The 24,875-nt window shown below is 39.3% G+C and overlaps 5 protein-coding genes across 5 annotated transcripts in view; 2 read left to right on the forward strand and 3 right to left on the reverse strand.

The window, feature by feature from the left end:
* Window positions 1-24,875, reverse strand: part of LOC145457194 (FACT complex subunit SPT16-like) — a 284,951-nt gene that overhangs the window by 91,838 nt on the left and 168,238 nt on the right. The window lies entirely within an intron of this gene.
* On the forward strand, window positions 83-3,722 carry LOC145457860 (uncharacterized). The gene is made up of 9 exons (XM_080336152.1): window positions 83-243; window positions 591-650; window positions 714-812; window positions 890-1,021; window positions 1,377-1,433; window positions 1,500-1,670; window positions 2,135-2,206; window positions 2,269-2,335; window positions 2,727-3,722. The coding sequence occupies exons 1-8, from the start codon at window positions 154-156 to the stop codon at window positions 2,329-2,331; spliced, it is 744 nt and encodes a 247-aa protein (XP_080192278.1). The 5' UTR covers window positions 83-153; the 3' UTR covers window positions 2,332-2,335; window positions 2,727-3,722.
* Window positions 8,555-14,100, forward strand: LOC145457148 (uncharacterized). Its single transcript, XM_080335315.1, has 2 exons — window positions 8,555-11,031; window positions 12,227-14,100. Exons 1-2 carry the CDS (start codon window positions 9,310-9,312, stop codon window positions 12,443-12,445), a joined length of 1,941 nt encoding a protein of 646 aa, XP_080191441.1. The 5' UTR covers window positions 8,555-9,309; the 3' UTR covers window positions 12,446-14,100.
* LOC145457151 (cytochrome b-245 chaperone 1 homolog) lies at window positions 14,246-17,647 on the reverse strand. The gene is made up of 5 exons (XM_080335317.1): window positions 17,515-17,647; window positions 17,096-17,217; window positions 16,820-16,907; window positions 15,263-15,410; window positions 14,246-15,096 (listed from the first exon to the last, which is right to left on the reverse strand). Exons 1-5 carry the CDS (start codon window positions 17,603-17,605, stop codon window positions 15,030-15,032), a joined length of 516 nt encoding a protein of 171 aa, XP_080191443.1. The 5' UTR covers window positions 17,606-17,647; the 3' UTR covers window positions 14,246-15,029.
* Window positions 17,629-19,983, reverse strand: LOC145457150 (citramalyl-CoA lyase, mitochondrial-like). The gene has a single exon (XM_080335316.1). It carries the CDS (start codon window positions 19,923-19,925, stop codon window positions 18,879-18,881), a length of 1,047 nt encoding a protein of 348 aa, XP_080191442.1. The 5' UTR covers window positions 19,926-19,983; the 3' UTR covers window positions 17,629-18,878.

The raw sequence follows: 24,875 nt of genomic DNA on the forward strand, positions 1-24,875 counted from the left end.
AACAGCTGATTTCTTAATAACAGCTGCAAGTTTCGTTATGACGTCACAATCTTAATCGGTCTTGCCCAGAAAATTTTGTTGAGAAATATTCATTTCGCAGTAGCTATCTGTCTTGCGAGGTTTACAGTTGCGGTACAGAGTTAGCGAGTGAATATGCCAGCTACATTGTCAGTTTACAGGAAAAGGAGAGGGGTGAAGGGGTGGTTGAGGTCGCTGTTTGGTAGAAAGAGAAAGAATAGTGAAGTAAGAGCAGACTTTAGATTTAGACCGATCTTTTCGGGCTGAGAGCTAGCAGAGCTGTGTTGTCATGGCGTGACAAATAAGAATTATACGCGTACGCTGGATAGATGAGATCAGGAACGTACGCAGTTATAGATGAAGTCTTTTTAACAGTTATAGTTACTAGTGTTATGCTTCGGTTTGCCACCGACGGTGGCGACAGTGTAGTGATTCGTTACCACAGGTTGTACCGGTACACAGCTGTATATATGATACGGCACTAATTAGAAATTCAGCTTCAATCATCAGATAATATTACCTATCGAATCGTTTCTGTCAGATCTAAACCTATATTTGTAACTTTTGCCCAGGAACCGCGTAGACAATCGCGTGAGATATGGTCACGATTCTTGGCACGGATCAAAAACCTTGTGAGTAGCTCGCAATTTAATATTTGCTTGTTATGATTTTATATCTATTTTGTCCGTTGATAGTGCTCTTGCTGCCGGAGACGCAGGGAGGTGCTGAATTTGGAGCTCTACAATGACTACATTTTCGAGGAATCAGAGGATGACCCCGTCGCTGTCCTATGGGTAATTAGTAGCTGGCAAATTCGAAGCCCGCTCGCGATTGACGATTAATTACACGCTCCTTGTTGTGTTACTTGTAGGAAATTTACTTCCATGCAGACATGGCGGGGCCTTCTGATCCCATTTCAGCGTTTCTTTTCAACGATTCGGATAGTGATCAGTCCGTATGTTTGAAGAAAGAAGAAGACGACGATGATTTTCCACAGGAAAAGGTGTGATTGAGTAATTAGCAAGGTTTCTAGTTACAAGTCAATCTTAAGTTTATAGTGTTGACTCAAGTCAAGTCGAGTCATTTTCGATTCGTCGTCGAGTCCGAGTCCTAGTCAGCTAATAGAGGGTGGTCGAGTTCGAGTCATAGTGTTTTGACTAGAGTCCGAGTCATCATGTTCACTGTTCAGTTTTGAGTTACATCCAGTCCAGCCCACATTTTTTCAACTTTTCTCGAGTTACTCCGAAAAGTAGGAGTAATTCGTTATTGACTACATTTGGTAAATATTATCCATCCATTTCGTTATCCAATTGCGCATTCTTTATATCAAGTTTCGCTAATTTTATTGAATAATCAAGGTTCTGGTGTTTCCTATCATGAAAAATGAAGCAAAATATATAAAGTCTATGGAAAAGGTTTGTACGCGATTTGCAGTATTTAAAATAAATCATTACCGATTGTATAATACTCCCACTATCCAGGCTGATCAAGTGGCGAGGAGGAGGGAAAAAGAGAAAAGAGAAGCGGAAGATAGAGAGAGAGAACGTAGAGAGAGAGAGGAAATTGAGAGAGCTCGGATAGAGAGAGAGCGATTGATAGCCGATGAACGCGCCGAGGAAGAGAGAAGGAGAGAAAAAGAACAGCTAATGCAGGTAACGGTCAATCAACATGAACTACCTGATTATTATTATTATTAACCTCCAACTGGAGTTGTACTAGAAAATTGTCAGCTTTTAGAATTGGAATTAGTGGATGCGCAAAAACTTGGAAATTGAATTATATTCCGCATTAGAAATAGCTGAAAAAAATTAAGAAACATATTAAAAATCGTTTTCAGTTCATATCAAATTAGCGTTTATTCTGTTCATACGCGACCCCAGGACAAACTAGTTGAGGTTACTGAGTTCGCAGAAACTTGGAAATTAAATTAAATACCCGATTGGAACGAAATACAACCAAATCAAGTTCAAGATTCAATTCAATTTCTTGCTAAAAATTTCATCATTTTAATGCACCACAAGACTGCGATAAAACTCCGAAATTATATTATAATTAAAATGAGAGAATAGAAACAGACTGCCCTAGTCTGCCTGAAACATATGCTATTTTTTTTCAGCTCCGAACGGAGATCCGCAATCTGGTATCCCTATCTATAGAAAACGCGGTTCGAATTGTGACTGACTACACGGTTTGTAATTGTCACGTTTGAAACGCGGAACAACAGCGTAATGAGATATGTGCGTGTTTCAGAACCAACGGGAAGCCCATAGGCAGGTTTGCGAAGAAATTCAAAACGAGGAAAGCCTTCATTAAGCAGGTGATATCTCGATTAGGTGCATTATATTTCGTGATATTCAACTTGCCTCACTAGACTAATTAGAGCGAAATGCCGCTAATCTATTCTAATCTAATTTGTGAAATGTTTCTATGCTATAATGCTTGATTTTTGTTGTATTTCTTCCTAAATCGGAAGTTAATTCAATTTCAAAGTTTTTGCGAATTCCGTAATTTTAATTCTAATCAAATAATTGCAGTTATAATTGTAAATCTAGTCAAATTTTGAAAAGCTGAAAATGTTATAGTTGTTTACTTCTGTCTCATGATGCGGCTAATTATTATGTTATACTCTTTATCTGAAGGCCTGTATAGGTCAATATATAGGCCTACTATACTACTACTACTACTTAATTAGGATCCTATAATTTCAGGGCATGCTGCAAATGGACTGTTTCCGGGCTCCGAAGACGGATTCCACCACTGGGGCGTTAAATATGGGATGGGTGGGGCTTGTTAAGAAATCAACATACCCAGCGCGTTAGATTGACACGTGAAGGGTACACTGGACTAGCAATCCATCGAGAGGAAATATTAGAGAGAGAGAGATTTGACTACACCGAATAACATGTACTTGCTGAAGAGAGAGAGAGAGATTTGACTACACCGAATAACATGTACTTGCTGAAGAGAGAGAGAGAGAGAGAGATTTGACTACACCGAATAACATGTACTTGCTGAAGATACTCTTTGACATGGTCGGGATGAAAATGCAAATAACGATGGACATATCTATACCGTTCAATGAGTCGCTGGAAATCCAATGGAGAAGGAAGGGCGGCTATAATGCTAAGTCGCCCAGTTGTAATACGTTACAGAAAACCAGAATCCTGATACACGGAGTTCGGAAATAACATCATAATTCTTCACTGAGATGAGAATCTTCGAGTTACTGATACAATTTACGAAACAGAAGCGTATTTGATCCCGCGAATCTTCAATTCCCGAACTCTTTTTGTGGATAGATATGTGTGAATCAAGATTGAGTTGGAATGAGAACGCAGCAGCGCACTTAGTTCTATATCAAGATCTGCTTAGCGCCGTTTTAGGAAGGTGATCTCGGCTTAGTGGCCAAAGGAGTCAGATAAGACCTACCGCAGATTTTCAACGACGAAATGGCACTTAAGAAAGGGTACAACAGAGCACAGGCGTCGGCTTCATTCAACGTGTTTGAAGTCGAGGAATGGCGTGTCTTTTCTGGTAGCGTAACAAGAATAGGCTTGTGGGTGTGTTGCTGCGCTTCTTCGGACTGCGGTAAACGGAATTAGGCCTGGAGATATCCAACATTTTCGCATGCGCAATGGACATTTTTGTTCCTTTGATTTATATTTTCGTGTTCACTATCTTGATGAAATAAATGTTGAAATGCATAGTGGTGTGAGTATTCTCGACTCGCCTTCGTAGATGTAACATCCGGCTTGCGCAATTTTAATCTGGTGAATTACTCAAATAGTTCCTCTACTTCTGGTACTTACTCAAGTAGATCTAATTTTAGCCAGTGTTGGGATCAAGTCACAACCTTCGAGTCACAAGTCATTTCGAGTCATTGCACATTTTGACTCAAGTCAAGTCAACCAATTTTCGAAGGTGATTCGAGTCAAATCAAGTCACTCGATTTTTGGAGGTGACTCCAGTCAAGTCAAGTCACGATTCAAGTCAAGTTGCGTTTTCGAAATATGAGGTATGATTAGGCTACATCATTGCATTTTGCTAGCTGATTGAAATACAGATTGAGTGGTCATTGATTTTGAACCGATGTACGAATATAGAGTTAAATACGCACGTAAGAAGGCGCAGTATCGCTCACAGATACGTAGAACCGTTAAACTACGCAAGTTGACAAGATGCAATACATTACCCACTTACATATTCATATGATACAATTCGAGCCTGCGCCAATGCTTGAGGAGTATATAAACTATATTCGAATTCAATTTCTGGCTAAGGTAAGAACAGGAAACAGAAGTAGATATTTTGCTATCAATTTACGTTACTACTAGTTTACGACAACATAAGCTGTAAGATTCGATCACTTCGTTTGTTGTCAATTATTTGTGAGATAACAATGTAGGCTCAGTAAAGCGCACGATTATTGGATGATTGGTCATGGTCACCCTCGCAGGTTACACCAGCGTTTCGCGAACAATCCGAACATATATGAAAGATACAGTGATTTTATCGACACCGATTAGCCTACTTGATGACATGAAATTGACTCGTGGATTTCGCTCCGAGTCACGAGTCAATCCACATTTCTGATACGCTGAGTCAAGTCAAGTCAAGTCATACGTAAAAGGTGACTCGAGTCTGACTCTAGTCAAGTGATGACTCGAGTCATCCCAACACTGATTTTAGCTACTTCTTCTTCGTAGTATTTTGTGATCTGCTTACTTACTTTTCGCTATTTTCAGTTTGTCAAGTAGAAGTAGTTTGATCCTCTAATAAAAAAGATAGCATGAGGAATTTCGGGGCTAATGTTTTCACGGAGTACTAACATTTAATTTTCATAAAAGTCGACTAAAGCTCAGAATTTTCGTTACGCATCGCGCACAGTACATTTGGAGTGACAAATATGTTCTGACGAAAGTAGGTGTATATAAATATAATTCAGGTACGGGGTTGCGTGGTTCCGTTCACACCGCATCGTCGCCCATATTATCAAATATTTCATCACAGTAAATATGGCCCACCATAATGCTTGAAACTAACGTTTCGCAATCTAGCAAATTGCCAATCATATCGTAATGTAGCCGGGGTTGCATTTAAAATAAACGGTGTTTTAAAACACTTTGTTTAAAACAAACAGTGTTTTAAAAAAGGGCCTTATTTTTAAAGAAAACAAAATTGATTTTTTGAAGTGGTAAAATCATGCCATAATTGTGTAAATATTTTACAAAAAACATGTTGTATGAGCCTACGGACAATTTCTGCCCGATATAGCCGACATATATCGATATGGGACGGTTGCAACCCTCAAAATAGTCGGTTTAACAGCAATAGTAGCCTACATGTATTCACCCTGCATTTTCAACTGTCAAAAAATATTGAGAGAATTGGATCAATTGTAATTTGTAATTGAGCTGAATGTCATTAATTACATTTTTTCATGTAATTGTAATTGAAGCATTTCTGTTTTGTGTAATTGTGAAAGTAATTGTAATTTGATCAAAATTTTGCACAATTACAATCTCAATTACATTTTCATGGAAACCTGACGATCACAACATAAAACAATCTTTTTATCAATCATTTATTCGTCGACCCTGTGAAAATCCAGTACGAACCAGGATGACGCCGAGGGGCCTTAAGGCCTTAGTAATCAGTGCTGCGTTATAACTGTAGATAATGCAGTCACGCTAGACTGTTTCCCATCAGAGATGAGCGGATTTGAAATTTCTATGTCCTAATCCAATCCAAATCCGAACCTTCAAATCCAAATCCAAATCCTAATCCATAACTTATTCTTATTCAAGTCCATGTCCAATCCTAATCCGATTCCAACTGGAAATTCAGAAAAAATACTAATTTATGCAATGGAGGGATTCGAAAATTTTCTTTCACAACCAACGATTCACTTGTTTCAAGATAACTTAGTAACCATAAGTACATTAACAACTGATCTGAATAAAGTTTGTCGCTATTCGCCACACGACATTTCAATCTCCCAGAAAATAGGTAAATCCAATCCAAATCCTAATCCGTTCTGAAAAAAATGTCTAATCCAAATCCAATCCAAATCCGACAAAATTTCTCGAATCCTGTTTTTTCAAAACCTAATCCTAATCCATGCTCATCTCTGTTTCCCATACTTCGGTAGCAACAGAAAACTTGGTGAGTTATAGGCTAAACCAGGGGTAAACAACTTCCGTTGCATAACGGGCCGCAGAACATTATTACCATTTATTTTTGGGCTACTACTAGACTGTCAAAATCCACTATGACGTTACACTTGAATATTCGTGACGTCATTGCTTTACAAAGCATAAAAAAAACAATAAAAAACATATTTTAAATTAGCGCCTTGTTTTAAACATGTTTGTTTTAAATTGATTTTTGTTTTACATGTATCCCTAGTAGCCCATCACGTGTCCTAATCTGGAAAAGTGGATTCTGACTTTTATTAGCGTTAGACCTGTTTTAACAGACCTCCGTTGAAACTTTATGGACGAAAGACATGAAATATATTTTCCGCGTAGGAGTAGTAGGAGTGGTGGTTCACAAGTAAGTAAATAAGTAGGTATTGTCCGCCTATTTTTGCCTACAAAACTGAAAACTGTCAAGTAGAAGTAGTCTAAAATCATAACTACTTGAAAAGTAGTGTGAATGGGCAAAGCCTACTTCTAGTACTTCAAAAAGTAGAAGTACTTCGTTAGTGACCACCTCTGGTAATCGTCAGCAACTAGTAGAGAATTCAAAAGAACAGCGTATGTCACAAAATATGACGTCATCTGCATGAAATATCGGATACGAGAGCGTTCAATGTACCATTTTTAGATGGTACACAAACTCTTTTTGTTTACACAGCCTTGGCTCGTGTATTTTGATAAAATTCAACTCCAAGGCACACTAATGAAAGTGCGAACGGCCCCTTTCGGCGACAGATTTCGCGATATCTTGGCCGTCACTTACATTAATTATACTTGAACTATGAGCTGTGCAGTGCGCACGCTACCTGATCATACTTTTCAGCGACTAAATGATCGACATTGGGGTTACCTATATACACGATATTTGCTGAAAAACTATCGCTGTCCGTAAAGATTGATCTTGTGGGGAAGCCACAAGTCGTTTTCTAAGCTTATTATGGCATCCTTTGTTGGGGGGCTGCCAGTAAAACTGCACTCAAGCCACTGCAAAAACTAGAGCATAAAGTAGGCCTACTCCGAATCATTGCTAGGGCCCCAAAGGGGCCTGGTTGCCCATCCAACAAGTCGCTGCTGAAGAGATTCGGCGTCCTAAACATAGAAGATATGCGGAAACTAGAAATCGCCAAGTTTATGTATCAGTTCCACTGCGGCGGTCGTTGCCCCGAATATTTCAATGACTTCTTTATCTTGGAATCAAAAGCGCACAAGTACAACACACGCGCGTCCACGTCGTCCAAATATCATATGATCGACCGAAAAGATCATCGCTCTATAAAATATGCCGGACCTGATGTGTGGAACAGTATCCCGCCGGCCATCCGACAGCCGACGAGCATGTCCACATTCAAGTCGAAATACAAGCAATTACTAAAATATAAATACAGTCCATCCTCAATATTACCGGACCACGACTGACCTATCGATCTCGCTTCCCATGACATGCCGTCCTATTCTTGTCGCTTTCTTTTTATATACTGTCTTCTTTACTTTCATTCAGTGTGCATGCCTCCTCTTTACATCGCCTAGGCCAAGGTGGGTGTCTGATTCCATAGTCGCTTCGACATCTTCCTGTCTATTCATTGTATCGCATTTTTTGTGGTGTATTGAACTGATAAAATTGCTAATAAACCAATGATGATGATGATGATGATGTCTTGCTATTGGCAGTTTTGGTCCATTTCACGTCAAGGCAGTACGCTTATTCAAATCAGCTATATCTTCCTCCATGGAATGCTAATTCCGCATCATCTAGAGAGGAATAGGAACGTTGGGCACATAGAATAGCTTATTTTGAACAACAAGAGCAATCAATTTGCAGCATTTTGAAATGCTTTATTACCCGATCGTACTTCCGAAATCTCAAATCAGGTCGCGGGCCGCAGACTACGACCTCAGGGACCGCGTGTTGGTGACCTCTAATATAGAGATGACTACCCTACGTTCTTGGTCAAAAGAATATGAATCCAGGAAATATATATAAACATATCAGGTATTTTGGGTACTGAGCAGTGTTCATTGAATATCGAGCCATATATTAATTCATCCGTAAAATTCCAAGCGAAATTCGACGCACTATGGTTACGCAACGCCATTCTGCCGTTGTCGCAATAACTGTTGAATTGTAGTGAATTATATTTTTTTCAGTTGCGGTGTCGTATATGAGCGAAAAAAAGTGGTTAGCTTCTATTAGATAGATATGTATTCCACAATGCATCTTTACGCTTCTTGTGATAGTTCCAGTACCGCAAACTCCAATGGCATATACAATGTTATCACTTCTCTGAACTGTTTCTGTGCTTTGATTTCCGCATATTCAGATTCCTATTTCAGGCTCTACCTTGTTAAATAATGGTTAAATCTTCCGCTGTTTTCGCTAATTCACACTGTTCTGTATAATATTCCGTTATTTTCATAGCAAGGTTTCAAACTTTCAATCCCACTGATATATTGCCAAATCATTTCCATTGTAAGTTTTGATTTTCTGCTCTGTCCACGTTTTAGAGCCGCTCTGCATTATGGTATTGAGATCGATGACTAAATGTTCGACTTTTCACATCTTCAATTTTTATCTGTTTCAAAGTTTAGGTTCGATTGTTTCCATCTGTAAGCGTTTTAACTTTTAGGGATGCCTGACTTAAATATATATTACTCTGGAAACTTCACGGTCAAAAAGTAAGATTACAAGTTATCCCTGGTTACTTTTGTTGCAACATACTTGGAATGAGACAGAAATTGTGTTCAAAACTTTAATAGACCCACCGGTATCCATTTCAATAATATTTACATATTGAATACGGTAGGGTATACTTGAAATGCTCCAACATACCTTGCTATAAATCATAAAGGGTGCTCAATTTTTGTAACATTATCATATTCATGTTGATTATGAGACATTAATAGGTCAGCTTGGCAGAGTGTCGGAAAGAAAGAGTTGTGTTTAAATTACCTAGTCAATTTGACAATCATACCCTATTTCAATGCATTCAATTTCTTTACGCATAATGGTATTTGATCTTAATCCTTCTTCGGCAGGCTTAGGGATGTTTATCAACGTGAATTTCTGTGCAAAACCAATATCACGCAACTGACCATGTCAAACATGCAAGGCGAAATTCCGGAAAGCATACCAGTCGCAGACATCCAACCGTTACCCATCAGCAATGACGCTAATCCCGAACCCATCGTGTTACAAAGCCCTGAAATCTTAGCAAACGATTTCTTATCCCCTACGCGCCTTGAAGAAATTGCCGGCAGAAGCGATCTCGAAAACATCACAATGATGGAAATGGTCGTTAACACCACAGAGACAACAATGGGCAATTTCGGCTCATATTTACCGCGTCTTAAATATTTGAAACTCAGCAATAGCGTGATACCGTCAGTAAGAGACATTGGCACGTCGTTATCTCATTTAAGCGTGCTGTGGATGTCCTGTTGCGGATTACAAGACGTTGACGGCATTGCATCAATGCTGTCTTTAACCGAGTTGTATCTTTCCTATAATAACATCGATGACTTGAGTCCTTTAGCGTTTATGGACGAACTTCAAGTGTTAGATTTGGAAGGTAATCAAATTAGCGACAAAGAACAGTTCGATTATCTGTCCATGCTTTCAAATTTGGGAACTTTGAGTATTTCGGGGAATCCAGTGTGTCAAAACATAAACTCAGATGCTTTGACCACGTTGGAAATGAATAGTTATCAAAACAGCATCGATACAATGACTTATCGTGAGTATATTTGGAAACGTTTACCTCAGCTAAAGTATATCGATGATGAAAAATGTGAAGACCATGATAGCCACACGAAATCATCTTCCGACAGACCTTCCACTGCGTCGTTAGCTGCGTCGTCACATTCACAAGAAGATATAGAGCTCATAACGAACGCAATTAAGGAAGGTCTTATATCAGAGGAAGAGACTGCGGCTATTTGTCTTGGTGAAGATGTGTCTGTTTTAGATGCAAGGCCTCCCAATTCGGCAAACAAATCAAAAACACCATGGTCAGGTAAAAAAAGACCAAGTAGTGCATTATCAAGACCGTCCACTTCGACTCCGCTAGGCAGGTCGTTGATTAGTCCGACATCAAGACCGCAGACTTCTGTATCAGCAGCTCGCGTGGGGAGCGCCGGTTCAAATCACGCCGAATCCCTTTTTCAAAAGGCAGCCAACGCGCAAAGGCCTAATTCGTCCGGATCCGGTGAAGTTAATCTTGAAGACGAATCAAGCACTTTGACATTCGGCGACGTAATCTGTGGCAATCCTATCAAAGCGTTAAGGGCAAGAAAAGTGTCTCCGTTACCGGTTTTGAATATGTTGAAAACTACAAGTGTGCAGAGGCCATCTACAGCTGCACCTTACTCGGCTGCAAATTATCGTAACCAAGATAGCTTTCTCGGTAGTGAAAATGCGAATAAAGACGATGTTCTTTCTGATTTAAAAAAGTGGCGAATTATGCATGAGGAAAGGTTAAGGCAGAAAACGGAAGACGTTCAAATCTTGAGGATTGACCACGACACTTCCAGCGAAGAGATTTCTATCAATTGCGATGTGGATTCGGAACAGGACGACGCTGAAAGCTCTCACGAGGATTTACATGAAAAGAGTAACGGATTTGATAACGTACAAGAGGACGCCACGAGTCAAAAGTCTGATCGTGCGGAAGACGCTTGTCGTGAAAACCGGTCGTATTCTCCGCCTCCGAAAAATCTCAGTCCGGCCAGCGTTTGTTCGTCGAGGGGTTCTTCTCGAAGTCCAGCCAGTCCTCTGTATTCTTCGGCTCAATTTGATTCTGCTACAGTTCCAGTTTTGGTAAGTATACTAGGACTGATTGCGTTGTTGAAAAAATTTTCAACCTTTTTTCGTCATTTGCCATTTTAGATATTTTTCGAGTTTTTATTTCCCACAAACTAAAACCCTGTCAAACCCTTAAAAATGTTCCTTACAGTGAGATTTGGTAAGATTTTGCTTAGTAAGGGCTTTCTATTGGTGCAAGTTAAGACACCCGTCATGTGATTTTCTGATAATTCTTCTGAATCAACGTGAATCCGAGGTCGTAGTTTATTTTAACATTACACTTCATCATATTTAAGTTTACTTGAGTGGTATGCCGGATGTAATGGACAGGATATTTGCGTATCCCTGGGACGTCTGACAGTGGATATAAACATCTTTCTTTTAAATAAGTTTTTCGTGGTACAGAATTTGAACATTGCAACAAACAAACATTCGTATTCGCAATTTATTCACGCGGCACATACACTGCAGTCCAGAGAAGTGAAATTTCAACCGTATTCGTGGTGCTCTGGGTTCGTACATACCGCATGTATACACTGTATGTATTTATTTTGGCAAGCGTGTCACACTCCAGAAACCCTTGAATTCCCTACAAATGGGTGATTCCCAAACGGTTGGGAACCCATTCAATTTGTTATTAACAATTTCATTATTTCAATATACCACGATTCTGCGATACAATGATAAGATAGGAAGGTGTCGAAACGACTTGGAGTAGTCTTTGAAATCAGAGACCCACCTGGCCTTGGCGATGTAGAAAGGAGGTATGTACTGCGAACACTGTATGGTAGTATAAAAGAACATGACCGCTGCCCTAGAGCCTGTTTTATAAGGAATTGTCATCTCGTCAAGGTGGTGTACGATTCCATAGACTACTCCAAGTCGCTTCGACACCTCCCGATCTTTTCATTGTATCGCGTTTTTGTGGTGTATTGAACTGATAAAAATTGCTAATAAACCAATGATCTGGATATCAGTATTGCTTTCATTGAATATTCGATACAAAATTCGGGAATGGTTATGCTATATTTTGTTTTAAGGAATTTCAGACATTTGATTTCATTCTCTTCCATGGGCAGTAATTTCGACATGTCTTGGAAATTGCTACCTTCACTTTTAATTGAGTAGACATTTACGGCATTACTACTACTTCTATTTGAGTTCAACATGCTGACCACCTCTTCAAGTCTTAATAGACACTATATTTAAGAAAGGAGCTTCTAAGCCAAGAACTCCTACATCGCCAGACGGAGCCGTCAGACACGTTCCGGCACCTCCTCGGGACGGAGTCCCAAGACCCAGAACCACAACTGGCGTCCGAATGAGACGGTCTTTGGTGGCCAACTCTACCGAAACGTACATGCCGTTGGCGTCACCGATGGTCCATCCCCACGGAAAAAGACCAACGTCGAATAAGGTTAATAACTGACGCAAGTTTAACTGCAAGTGTTACTCGATGAGAAGCAACAGTTATAAGTCACGCCGAAGAAATACCAAATGGGAGCCGTCGGACAATATCAAAAGTTGTGAGTTGTGACCAAAGTGTTTGCTATGACTACGATCTAAAGACATCTACCAAAAAAGCAACAAGTTGGATATACCAAAGAGACGCTTCACCTAAGACAGTAATTCAGCATATATCGACTGCGTTTTAAATCAGTGGCTTATCCGTCATGCTACATCTAGTGCATTTTTTCATGAAGATGGAAAATTGTGTGTCGGGTTTTAGAAATGATATGGTGATCAGTCAAGTCAAGCCTATTTATTAGGGTTGTTCAAAAATACCTTTTTTTTCAAATTCCGGGGATTCACTGGCTAAATTGTTACGTTGCCTAAAAAATGATGCACACCAAATTTTGCACGATTCCAACTGCTGGATGTGGACATCCAGGAGTTTGAAAATTTTTTATTTATTAAAAGAACAAGGCTTAACACTTTTTCCTCACTTCTGATCCGTGGAAGCAAAGTTATTGTAGTTGAAAATTTTGGACGCAGACTCATCTTAACCAAACTAATTCGCACAATCTTTGCTTTTTCACTGATAAAATCATTTTTGAACGGCGTACTAGAGACATCCAATGAACCACTATGTACGTTGCTGTATTTCTTCAATGCATTGTGACGATGTACCTTTCATCAAACCTGATTCATATCTCCGCGACAAAAGTGATTTATGCCAAATAGGACCACGTTCCCTTGACAATCTCTTCCGTGTTGTCAAGTGCAGTGCGAAGTTTGCAATTTCAGGGTATGAATTGGATTTTGTTAATATAATATTATGTAAAAACATGTTTCTTTTCACAGAGCTTGATGTATACATATCACCTCATATCAGTAACTGTCATATGCCAAAACTATATAATTGAGTAGTAGCCCGAGTAGTGATTGGTAATTACTCCAGTTATTAATTTTACTGGATGTCTAAACCTTTGAACATCTGCTGTCGCAAACCATTGTGTCCACATACAAACTCTTGTGCTGTGATACATCAATAAGCATATTGAATGTACCTATATGCCAATGTCCTTTCTTGGTAATTTCAATAATTTAACATAGTAAATTTTTAAATGCTGTATATTCTGGTAATTAAAATAATAGACGGTGTGGTATCAAATGCATTTTAGCACTTCTTATATTTTAAACATGCCACTTTATGACACCGTTCTCTGGATATTCACCAAAAAATGACAGCTATGTAACCAATATTTGCATATGAAATTTATGAATTTTTTGAAAATATTCAAGTTGAATAGGACCAATCAAACATTGAGTTTGAACCATTCCTAATATATTACACAGTGACATCACGGTGTCTTCTGCAACTAGAAGTTGCCATAAATGGAGATTGGCATACTTCCACTGTATCTTGTTTTAACATTGTCTATGCATATGTAGAATTCAGTGGTAAAATCGGTAAAATTTGATGTGATGATGGAATTGCTTAATTTACACGTGGGTGTCACTGGTCTTATGAATGTTATATAGATCCTTTCAATAGTTTCAGAGATATTTTTGTAATTTTTCATGACTGTTCAAAGCACTGTTTCAATATATTTTTTAATAAATTGTTCTTTAGATACAGAAGTATTGCTTGACGCCAGTGTTTGTGAGTCATTTATCATCAGAATTTAGGCATGATATTTGCAGACACAGTTCCCACAGCTGTATTCAACTGGTACAGGTTTCCAACATTGATGACGTGCCACACAATCACAATTTAGTCCAATTGAGTCATCTGAAAAGGACTACCTTCCCTTGCTGAATTCGTCTCCTGAGAAGCATTCCTCCTACAGAAGCTCCTTATTTCAGACCATGGAGTTGTTGTATTTATAATCCTGTGTGGTTCAAATACCTGCCTGCCAACACTTGAGTATTCAAAAACATAGGGAAGCAGCTTTTTCATTTGTTATGTAGAAAGATTTATTACCAAATGTTCACAATACATAAAAGATTGTTAAATGTGTATCTATTGCTGAATAGCATCATTTGTTTCTTAAATAGTCCAAGAAAGAATGGAAGCTAATGCTATGATTATGAGAGCTTCTTAAATAATTACTTTCAGAAAGCATGCTGCAAATGAAAAAAAAAATTGTAAGAATTATTGCATTACCGTACCTTTGTAGATTAAGTACCTCTACCTGCTAAAATAAAATATCATAATCACTGACAGGAGAAGAGTATCGAAGCAGTGAAAGTAAAAACACCATCCACACAATTTAGGAATTGAGTAGGCAATTATAAAGGCCTAGTGTTTTTAGTACACTAACACGTTCATTATTATGAGTATGCTTGCAACTGCCAAGATACCACAGCAACTATAAAACATCAGAAAGTAACCATTGATTTACGATTTGTCACGATGCATAGTTGTATACAATATTGGCGAATTATCTTCATGTAACTGAAATAATGCTTAAATGGCTTCATTACTGAGGCTGAGTATAACTTGAAATCTCAGACAGTTTTCCAGGTTGTTAATGCCCACTGCTCCATGAGGAGCCAGCTAGTTGCAGTTAGTCTTCTTTTTCATCTTGCAAATTGAGAAAGTTCCGAATTTCTTGGCACATTGCTATGTGATCGCTGTTGAAATGAAACGTGCAGTTCAATGTAGGCCTATTGTTAAAAAATTCATCTAATCAATACACCAAAAATTGCGATATATATAACGAAGATGACGAAACGACTTGGAGTAGTCTTTGAAATCAGCCACCTGTGCCTAGGAGAGAAAGAAGAGGCATTGTAATACCTTATTGGATCCGTTGTTCCTGATCCAGTCACATAATACTTGTGTCCTTCATTACTGGTCAAAGCTACAACGCGAACTTTTTGCTTGATGTACTTCAAAACATTTTCTTCTATTGTGACGTTTTCAATAGACTGAAGCGATACAACAACTAAACAAATACAAGAAATATGGATTCAGTCAAGAATTATTTCAATTCACACACCGTAAAATGTAACGTATGCAATAACAGGTTTTATATCATAGGTTATAGCTAATTTACTTCAGAAATCTGCACATATAATGTGCGCCATCAGATATCTAATTATGTCCAGAGGTGGTTATAGCATTCTCTTAAATAGAGTCTACGTTGGTCAAACTCATTCCTGCTTGAATTCCGATATTGGCAGCAAATTTTATGAAAGCTGAAGCAACCTCAGTTGTGGGTACCTATTGTTAAAAGCTTTTGAATCAGAAGTTCGAAATGTGGGCGATATCGTCTCCCAGTAGGCAAATTGGTGAAACAAGGGGGCGAAAATACCAAAAGGGGGTGATTGGGGGCGAAAATGTTAAAACGTCCAGTGGGATATACTCAAGTAAAACGGCCAAAAAATGCATATGAAGACGGCTTATTCTGCATATGAATCAAAAGTTGAAAAGGTCAACCCCAACGGAAAACAGTCGCGGAAAACGGTTTTCCAAGCATGGTCTCGGAAAAAAAGTTTTGTTTTCAGTAAATTCACCAGCGATAAGAGTTCGAATTCAAGTTTATTCATAAAATTTCATCACTTCAAAACATCACAAGACAGCAATACAATGAATGATACGGAGATGCCGGAACGATTAGGAGTAGTCTTAAGATCAGACACCCACCTGGGCCTAGGCGATGTAAAGAGGAGGCATGCACACTGAATGAAAGTAAAAGAAGCTAATATAAAGTGGCAAGTGACGGAAGGCGAGATCGATATAAGTCAGGTCGTGGTCCGGTAATGGCGATCCCGAGGGCTGACTAGTATTCACTCAGCAGAAATTGCTTGTATTTCAACTTGAATGTGGACATGCTCGACGACTGTTGGGAGAATGAATTCACCGTTTATATGTCCTCTGTTTTGGATCCGTAAATATGGGGGGAGAAAATTCGTGTCAAGCTTGATAAGGGGGCAGTGAGTCGAAAAAGATTGAGAACCACTGCTGCATATGCATGATCAGCAGCTTCAAAATGCAATTTCGAACAACATATCCAACAATTTTGTCATTCAATGATAGCACATTTGTATATACCACAGCATGACTAAACTTGCTGCAAATATAAAAATGTGAATGCAATTTTAAACCTATATTATTCAGTGATTTCACGGCTTTAATACCTGTGACAGTGGTTATCAAAATTCCTTCATGATAATGTCAGTACGTACCTGAAATGTACTTTTTACATGGCAACATTTCAAAAGTAAGATATGTGACTTTTAAAACTGTTAAAGCAATACAGAAAAAAAAAACATAATTAGTGCAAGCGAAGAACAACATCTGGACTACCGGTACTCAAAATGAATAGAATCAAATTTAGTGATTACATCATACCTGAACTTGGCCGTTGATGTAAAATTCTCTGCCAGAGCGATAGCTTTGTAAATGTGATTTTCTTTGTCTTTTTATTGAATTCGCTCACCTGCGGAATATTACCCAAATAAATATGCGGCAGAGCATGTATTGATTATTGCCCAGAAGTTTCACCAAGTATAGTTTTGAATGCTGGATAGTTACTATGTCAGCATAGGTCAATACCTGCAATTTGGAAAATCGCATCCTTGATTTTATTGCCTACAGACTGGATAGACACTTGTAGCCTAAAAATACCTCCCAATTATCAATAGTTGATAACGACGCAAGGAAACAGATGATGCTCGCTATTGGTGTCCACCAATCCGATTCGACATCTAGAGGTTTTCTTGTTAGATACATTAAAACAGCAAAAATTCCTGTTCAAGTAAAATAAAATATGTTCAAAACGCATTGTAACAGTAAGAAGTAGGCTAGCAGGTATTTGGGAAAGCCTAAGTAAGTGAATCAATAATTCAATTGCTAAATACACTGCATCAATGTTTCAAGCTAACATAACATGATTAATGTTAGGTTCTGTTATACTTAGATACTGCATGTTATAACCAGAGAGAGTTTAAATATATCATAATTGGGATGTCAAACTATACAAATTGATGCTATTTTATAGCAACTTTTATATAGTAAAATGCAAAGAAAGTTAAAATACAATTCACCTATTGCCACAGCAACTGCGTAAAGCCCAGGCGACCGTTTCAACACCAGTTTGTCATTGCTTCGTTCATCAACAGTCATATAGGTCATCATAAGGAAGGGTATGCAATACAGGACTGAAAAATCAATAAATAAATGCAGGCATAAAGAAATATTCCACACTACACTATTCTCATAGTCATAATCATCCACGTTTCATCAAGTAAAATACAATGATTTTTAAGTTTCACAGAATGCATTGCAATAATGCTATTTCCAAAGGAGGTATAGTATTGGCTACTACTACTAACTATACAGACAGGAAATCCCATTTAAAATTTCAGTGAAATACCACCAGAAAGAAACCTGATTACCGTACTACTCTTAAACAGAAATAATTTCAACATACGGATATGGCAAGAACTGGTTGCACTGGATTTGCCCAGAGACATGCATAATTTAAATTGACGGAAACACATCTCTTGCTGTTGAAAGTTTGTTGTAAACTGGTCCTCTAATCCTTGCAGTCTGTGGCAATGATAACCTGTGACAAGTCATAAGCCAGTTTTGTGAAATTACATACCAGGTGTGGCCAAACTGTGGCTGTTAGATTCTTTTATAGCGGCCATTTATTGATTGCGCAGCACATGCATTTCACTATCTTGATGAGATGTTTAACCTGGTTATAAAACATACATTCTATCACATATTAACAATATATGTATTATATTCGCATTGTTTATTGCCGTACCATTTACTAAGTGATCGTAAAATATATACACTGCATATATGACCTTACATTTTTATTGTAGGCTGATATCAGCAATAACTAGAAGTTATAGTCTGTGTGTGACTACAGTTGAGTCTTGGAAGTCTGAACCTGAACCTTAACAAGGCTGATTTATATTGTCATTGTAAAATACTGTTGTGAGTCATTTTATTCCGCTCAGGTGTAGTTTGCGTTAGGTTGATATTCATTAGTCTTTGCCGTCCAATCGCCTACAACTGAAAGCAAAAAAAGAGGACGCCATGCAAAAAAGAGGGCATTTTGGCGTCCTCGATATTTTACTTCTATTGGAAAAAGAGGACAAATCTTTCTCAAAGAGGACATATGGTATCAATACTTGAAGGATCTGCTATGCACAGATTTAACATCATCTCAGCCTAATTTTAAACACATTGCAGACAAGATTAAGACTCACTGTATCAGCACACAACAATAATCATTGTTTGATGGTATACTGTTTATAGTGAATGAATAGATTCGCATTTTTGGGACTTTGTGATCTGGCTTGGGCCTGAAACAGGTATGGTCTCCCCTGTTATATACGTTGAAAATGGATAGCCACAGAACTTTTTTACACTGGTACAGGTGATAACAGAGTTATTAAGATCCCGTGCTTTTCAGTGATTGAGTCATTTGTACAATACTTTTTGCTTGTTTCAGCAAAGGCATGTCGATCATTCTCCCATGAAAATTGAATGCGCCCGTTCCTTCATTTTGATGCTTATCAAATGCTTCGATGAGTTCTAAAGCCCATTTTACCCGATCGTCACTCGGAGAAAATGCGCCTTGTACAATCGGAACTTGAGATGGATGTATTACTTGTTTTCCAGTAAATCCCAATGCTGAACCTTCGATAGATTGTGCTTGGAGACCTGCATTATCTTTGTAGTTGATATAGACCATATCAATAGCTTGCAAATTATAAGCTTTTGCGTGTGCAACGATTTTTTGACGTGCATAAAGCAGTTCTATGGAGTTTTCCGACCTTTCCACTCCAATACTGGCGCAGTAATCATCCGATCCAAACACGATTCCCTCAAATCGCAATCTTGATGTAGCAGAATATGATATAGTACTTTCGATTATCTCCTTCAAATTCACCAATCCAAGTGCGCTTTCAATGAATATTATAAAGCTCATAAGATTGCTGTTTTTTCTTTTTAAAATTGGCGCGCAGTACTTGAAGAACTCATCAATTTCTTGCCAGTTTTCCACTTTAGGTAACATCAGTGCTGGCGGTAATACACCATTAAAAACGGCTTCACAATCTTCCTTGTAGATACCGCTGCTAATTGAATTAATCCGAACGCATAATTCCGAAACAGATGCCTGTAACAAATCCGGTAGATATTGAGCTATATTATCTCTAGCTTCTTTTTTTCTGTTGATAGCTACTCCGTCCTCGCAGTCCAACACAATGCAGTCAGCTCGAATGGAAGATACTTTTTTCAACTTTTTTTCATCGCTCGCTGGTACGTATAATACAGCTCTGCGTGGATTAAATCCTTGGATTAATGAGCGATTACGTTTGTTCAAATCCTGGTTCGATATTTCATAGCCCTTATGCCTCTCTCCAGTGATGAATTTGAGCTGATTTTGTCGCCTGAGCAGTCTCGTGCAAGCACAGGCGATTCGCATAGATGCCATTCTTGTGAGAATATTGGTAATGTTGACTCTTTTATGGGGACTCCCCGTAACGATTGTGATTGGGTCGGAGGTCAAACTAGGTTTAGATCAGAGCAAAGTCACTCAACTATGAAGTCAGTTGAGTGACTTTGGATCAGGGATAGATCCCCGAACTCCCTGGTTTAATAACAGGGACCGTAGGATCTCTATACAATCTCTGTACAATCTCTATAGCTTAATCTTCATCATTGGTTTATTAGCAACGATGAGCCCGATGCAGACTGGCTTTGCGTCCAGACAGAAAATTAACCCATCATTCATGGAAGTAGCGTGCTGATTCTCACTGAGAGTGACCAGTATCTCGCCGGCTATCTGACAGTCGTCGAGTATGTCCACATTCCAGTCGAAATATAAGCAATTTCTGCGGAATGAAGGCTAGTCAGCCCTCACCATTTACCGGACCACGACCTGACATATCGATCCCGCCTTCCGTCACTTGCCACCTGATTTTATCACTTGCCATTTTATATCATCTTATTTTACTTTCATTCGGTGTGGATGCGCCTCCTCTTTACATCGCCTAGGTCAGGAGCGGGCAACTTCTCCAGTCGGCGGGCCGGATATATAGGAAAATTAAGTACTCGGCGAGCCAGATTGCTGAATCGATACATTATTCGCCCATTTACCCACATATACAAGGAATAAATCGTATTTAATGGAATGTATTTTAACGACAGCAACGTCACTTTAAAGTCATTTCTCTCCAATAATGACGAATACAATGTGAATCTGAGAACAGCATATTGTCATACAGGCGCCGCCATGTCTGCTTCTCTCTGATCAGTCCATGGTGAATGCCGATAATGCAAGCCTTCTCGTTTCGATGAACTTATGCGTAAGCTCTACTCTCGCACACTGCGCAGTGCGCACACGCGTATATAATAACATACAGTTACTAAAGCCAGTAGTGGGGAATCTCGGCCGACTGGCGGACCACATTATCATATATGACGGGAAACTGTCCGAGGGCCAGACAAAATCCCGTCGCGGGCCGTATGTTGCCCGTTCCTGGCCTAGGCCCAGGTGGGTGTCTGATCTCAATGACTACTCCTAGTCGTTTCGGCATCTTCCTATTATTCATTGTGTTGCAGTCTTTGTCTTGTGTTGAAGTGATGAAATTTTATGAATAAGATTGAACTTGAATTTATGAACCAGCGAAAGTCAAAAGCCGATGAGATGAATTTAATAAATGCTCTACTGGCAGGTCTCTATTTATTCGATACACATTTGTACTGTTGCACAATGCACACTGAAGGAGAAGTAAATGTAAATAGAAGATAGCATGAAAGGAAAAGTGAAAAAGAGGACGTGACATGTGACGGAAGCCGAGATCGATATCAGATCGTGGTCCGGCGTGGCCTATGGCCTACTAAAAACACGGCCTCACGCTCGCACCCAACCTTTTGATCCGAAAATTAAGAGGCCGAAAGTATAATTTTCCAACCCTTACCAGCTGTGCACCTATAACTGGTCAAAAATCCGATATTTCCATAATGCTCCCTGTCTCTGGTACTCTATTAACACACCGAGGCAGAATGTTTGTAAAAATAGATGCAGCTATATACAAGGAAAAAATGAGAAACGAAAGTTGTAAAATCAAAGAGAAGCAAAAGCAGAAGCTCTTGAATTAGAGGTAATTAGTAGGGATGGTGTGAACTTGAGGTTCACGTTCGCGTTCTGTATGTGAACCTCAGAAATTTAGAGGTTCGCGTTCACAACAGAACCTTGGTAGGTTCTGCACTGTGAACCTTTTTCATATATTACAATTTTCATTTCATGAATACACCTTTGGTTTGAATTTATTGCATTTCAACTGCGGGCCACTCTATGTGCATGATGTTGGTAGCATCAAAAATCAACACAAAACGAGTTTAACGCAGAGCGAACGTTGTAGTTGTATAATTGTATATCTGACTCCAAGAAGGTTGCGTTTACAATTCGCTGCGTGTTTCTTCTTCCGTTCGACGACCGGCGTACGACCTTGTTGGCTAACGTACCACATAGCCTGTCTATTGCACACGTATTCGATGGATCACACTGACGAATATATTTTGTTTCCGTCTCCCCGACTTGTAACTTTATTGAATATCAAGTACGGTTCAAAATGCAGTATATATTTCTCGCAATTGGCGAAGTACTTATGAATGTCTATCGACTTCCGAACCAGCTAATAATCATGAATGTATATCAACTTCCGAACCAGCTAATAATCATGAATGTATACATACACACGTATATCTCGAAATGAACCCAACGTCGTGCGATTTCATATTTCGTTATCTACGTTCACACTCACAAAGGTCTTATCAAGTCTCAATTCAGGGAATTACGTACGGTTTACCAACTCCTTATTAACCATTATTCAAATGGCGTTATACTAATATATTTCGTTAAAAGTTCCCCCTTCTTACCAAAAAGAACTTGGTGTAAAAAAAAACGAATATATTGGTAAACAAACATCTTATACCTAGGGTCATACAACTGGGGCTAATCATATGGACTGAAGCTAATCCTAGGGATTGGAGACAGGAAACGATTTTATATGCAGGGGCAAAAGTAAACTAATGAAACGACATACCATCCAAGCGTGGCATTCGGAAACCCTATTTTACATTACCACCTCGGAACGACTCGCAATATCATCGTTCCGTCCTACTGGCAACTGAAACTCAGATCAACAATAGTTAGCGTTCTAACAAAACACAGAAATAAAATACATAATATAACCAGCACAAAAGCGTTACAACAGCGACATTAAAGGTCACTTCGCATGCACTAACAACAAATTAATGAAAATGTATAATAAAGAGCAACAAAAACTAGAAAATGCAATGCAACTCATAGACGAAACCAGTCTATATGCACTGACGAAAGTCATCAACGTGTATGCAACCCCATAATTCATCCAGCAATCATGCTTCAAAACCCACAGAACATGCTATTCACTGTCATTCACTTACTTCCTCTACTTTCTCATCAATACTGTTAACCCCTGGCCAATGGGATCAACAATCATTCCTTCCAAACCGTGTTGCTCGTACGTCTACGTAACAACAGAGGGCTGATGACAATCCAACAATCATTCTGCAGTGACCTTTTCAAATATGATGCACTACCCCGTGAAGCATAAGCGGCATCACGAGCCTAACATTTTGATATCAGCATTAATTACTACAACGCATACTTCAGCAATGAGCTTCGGTGACCCCACCTCACATTCTACGACGGGGAGTCACAACATGATGCAGCAACCCTGCATTTACATAATGTATCAATGCACAAGGCACGCTTTTCACTACGCATATCTTTACTTTACGCGATTCAACGATTGATGATGCAGAAATCCTGCATTTACATAGCGTATTAATGCACAAGGCCCAATTTTCCATCACGCGAATCTTTATTCTACGCGATTTAATGCAACACATAATCATTCAAATGTCTTGGTCTAACAATTCGTCTCCCTCTGGACGTATATCTTGGACTTAACTCGTTGAGAGTTCTGCCTTCATTACATGTCTTAGATTTGGATTCATGCCCAGTATTCTCGCGATCGACATCAACAGGTAAGCCATCAGATATTCGCTCTCGAGACGCGTCACCAACACTACCCGGACAGTCGCTATCGCTGTCATCACAACTAGACGACACTACACACGCGTCTCCCGGAGTTACCGCGGAGTTTTGTACCCCTTTGTCCGCATCAACGGGCGGAAACTGCTGCACAAAATCATCGAACATGTCGTTATCTACATCAAATGGCGGAAAATAACAAACTTTCAGCCTGTCAATCGACACAGCCTTCTCCTTTCCCTTGATTAACAAAGTAAAGGCCTTGCCCGATTGCGATCTCTCGATCACCCTGTACGGACCCACATACCAGAAATCAAACGCGGTCTTTTTACCTCTCTCGTTTTTTACATAGACATGTGAACAAGCCATAAGATCCGGCGGAACATATGCATTGACATTCGTCCGAATGTTGGACTTATTGAAATTCAAGTTTTCGAAAAATTCGCGCACATCACAAAGTACCTCTGCTTGACTATTCTTGAACTTATTCGGGTCATACTCAAAATAGGTTCCCGGCAAGCGCACATTTTCCCCATAGGTCATTTCCGCCGCGGAATAATCATACCCCTCTCGCACAGAGGCATTCAATGACAAAATCACAAAAGGTAATAGCCGATCCCATGCCGCGGGATTATTAGCGCAACGCAACCCGCGCTTTATTCGTCGAATCCCCGTCTCGGAGATCGAATTCTGCTGTGGCGAAAGTGCCAACGAAAATGAATGTTTACATTCAAGGACCGACATAAACTTTTCCCATTCATACGATGTGAACACTGAGCCACGGTCGGACCTTATAACCATGGGTGCTCCACGATCCTTTACAAAACCATCAATCAAAGCACGGATCACAGTGTCAGTATCTTGTCTTTTCATGGGGACTGCATTAGTGTAATTTGTTACACGATCAACGATGATAAGGAAATATCGATTACCATCTTCCGTTTCACGAAGCGGACCAGCGATGTCAATTGAAATGTCAGCATTGCGATCACTACGGCGCGGCACATGTTTTAATGCGGAACGCACATGACGAATTATTTTGCTTTTGTTACACATCGGACATGCCCTCACTGATTCTCGTAACCACCTGTCCATATTAGGGAAAACGTAATGCCGTTTGGCCAATGCCAACGTCGCGCGCATTCCGGGGTGCGAAAGAGAATGTACATGTTCAAACAATTCACGCCTCATATGACGTGGAACCCACACTCGTGGAATTACAGACAAATTCTGGGATTTATCGGTGGAATCCGGCACGTGACAAACAACACCCGTCTCACACCCCAACAGTTTCAACTCTCTTAACTGCAAACCAGTCTCATTCAAAGTACGCTCGCG

The sequence above is a fragment of the Botryllus schlosseri genome, chromosome 15, assembly GCF_051294905.1.
Source record: "Botryllus schlosseri isolate E-star chromosome 15, Bs_hap1, whole genome shotgun sequence".
Classification (NCBI taxonomy): Eukaryota; Metazoa; Chordata; class Ascidiacea; order Stolidobranchia; family Styelidae; genus Botryllus; species Botryllus schlosseri.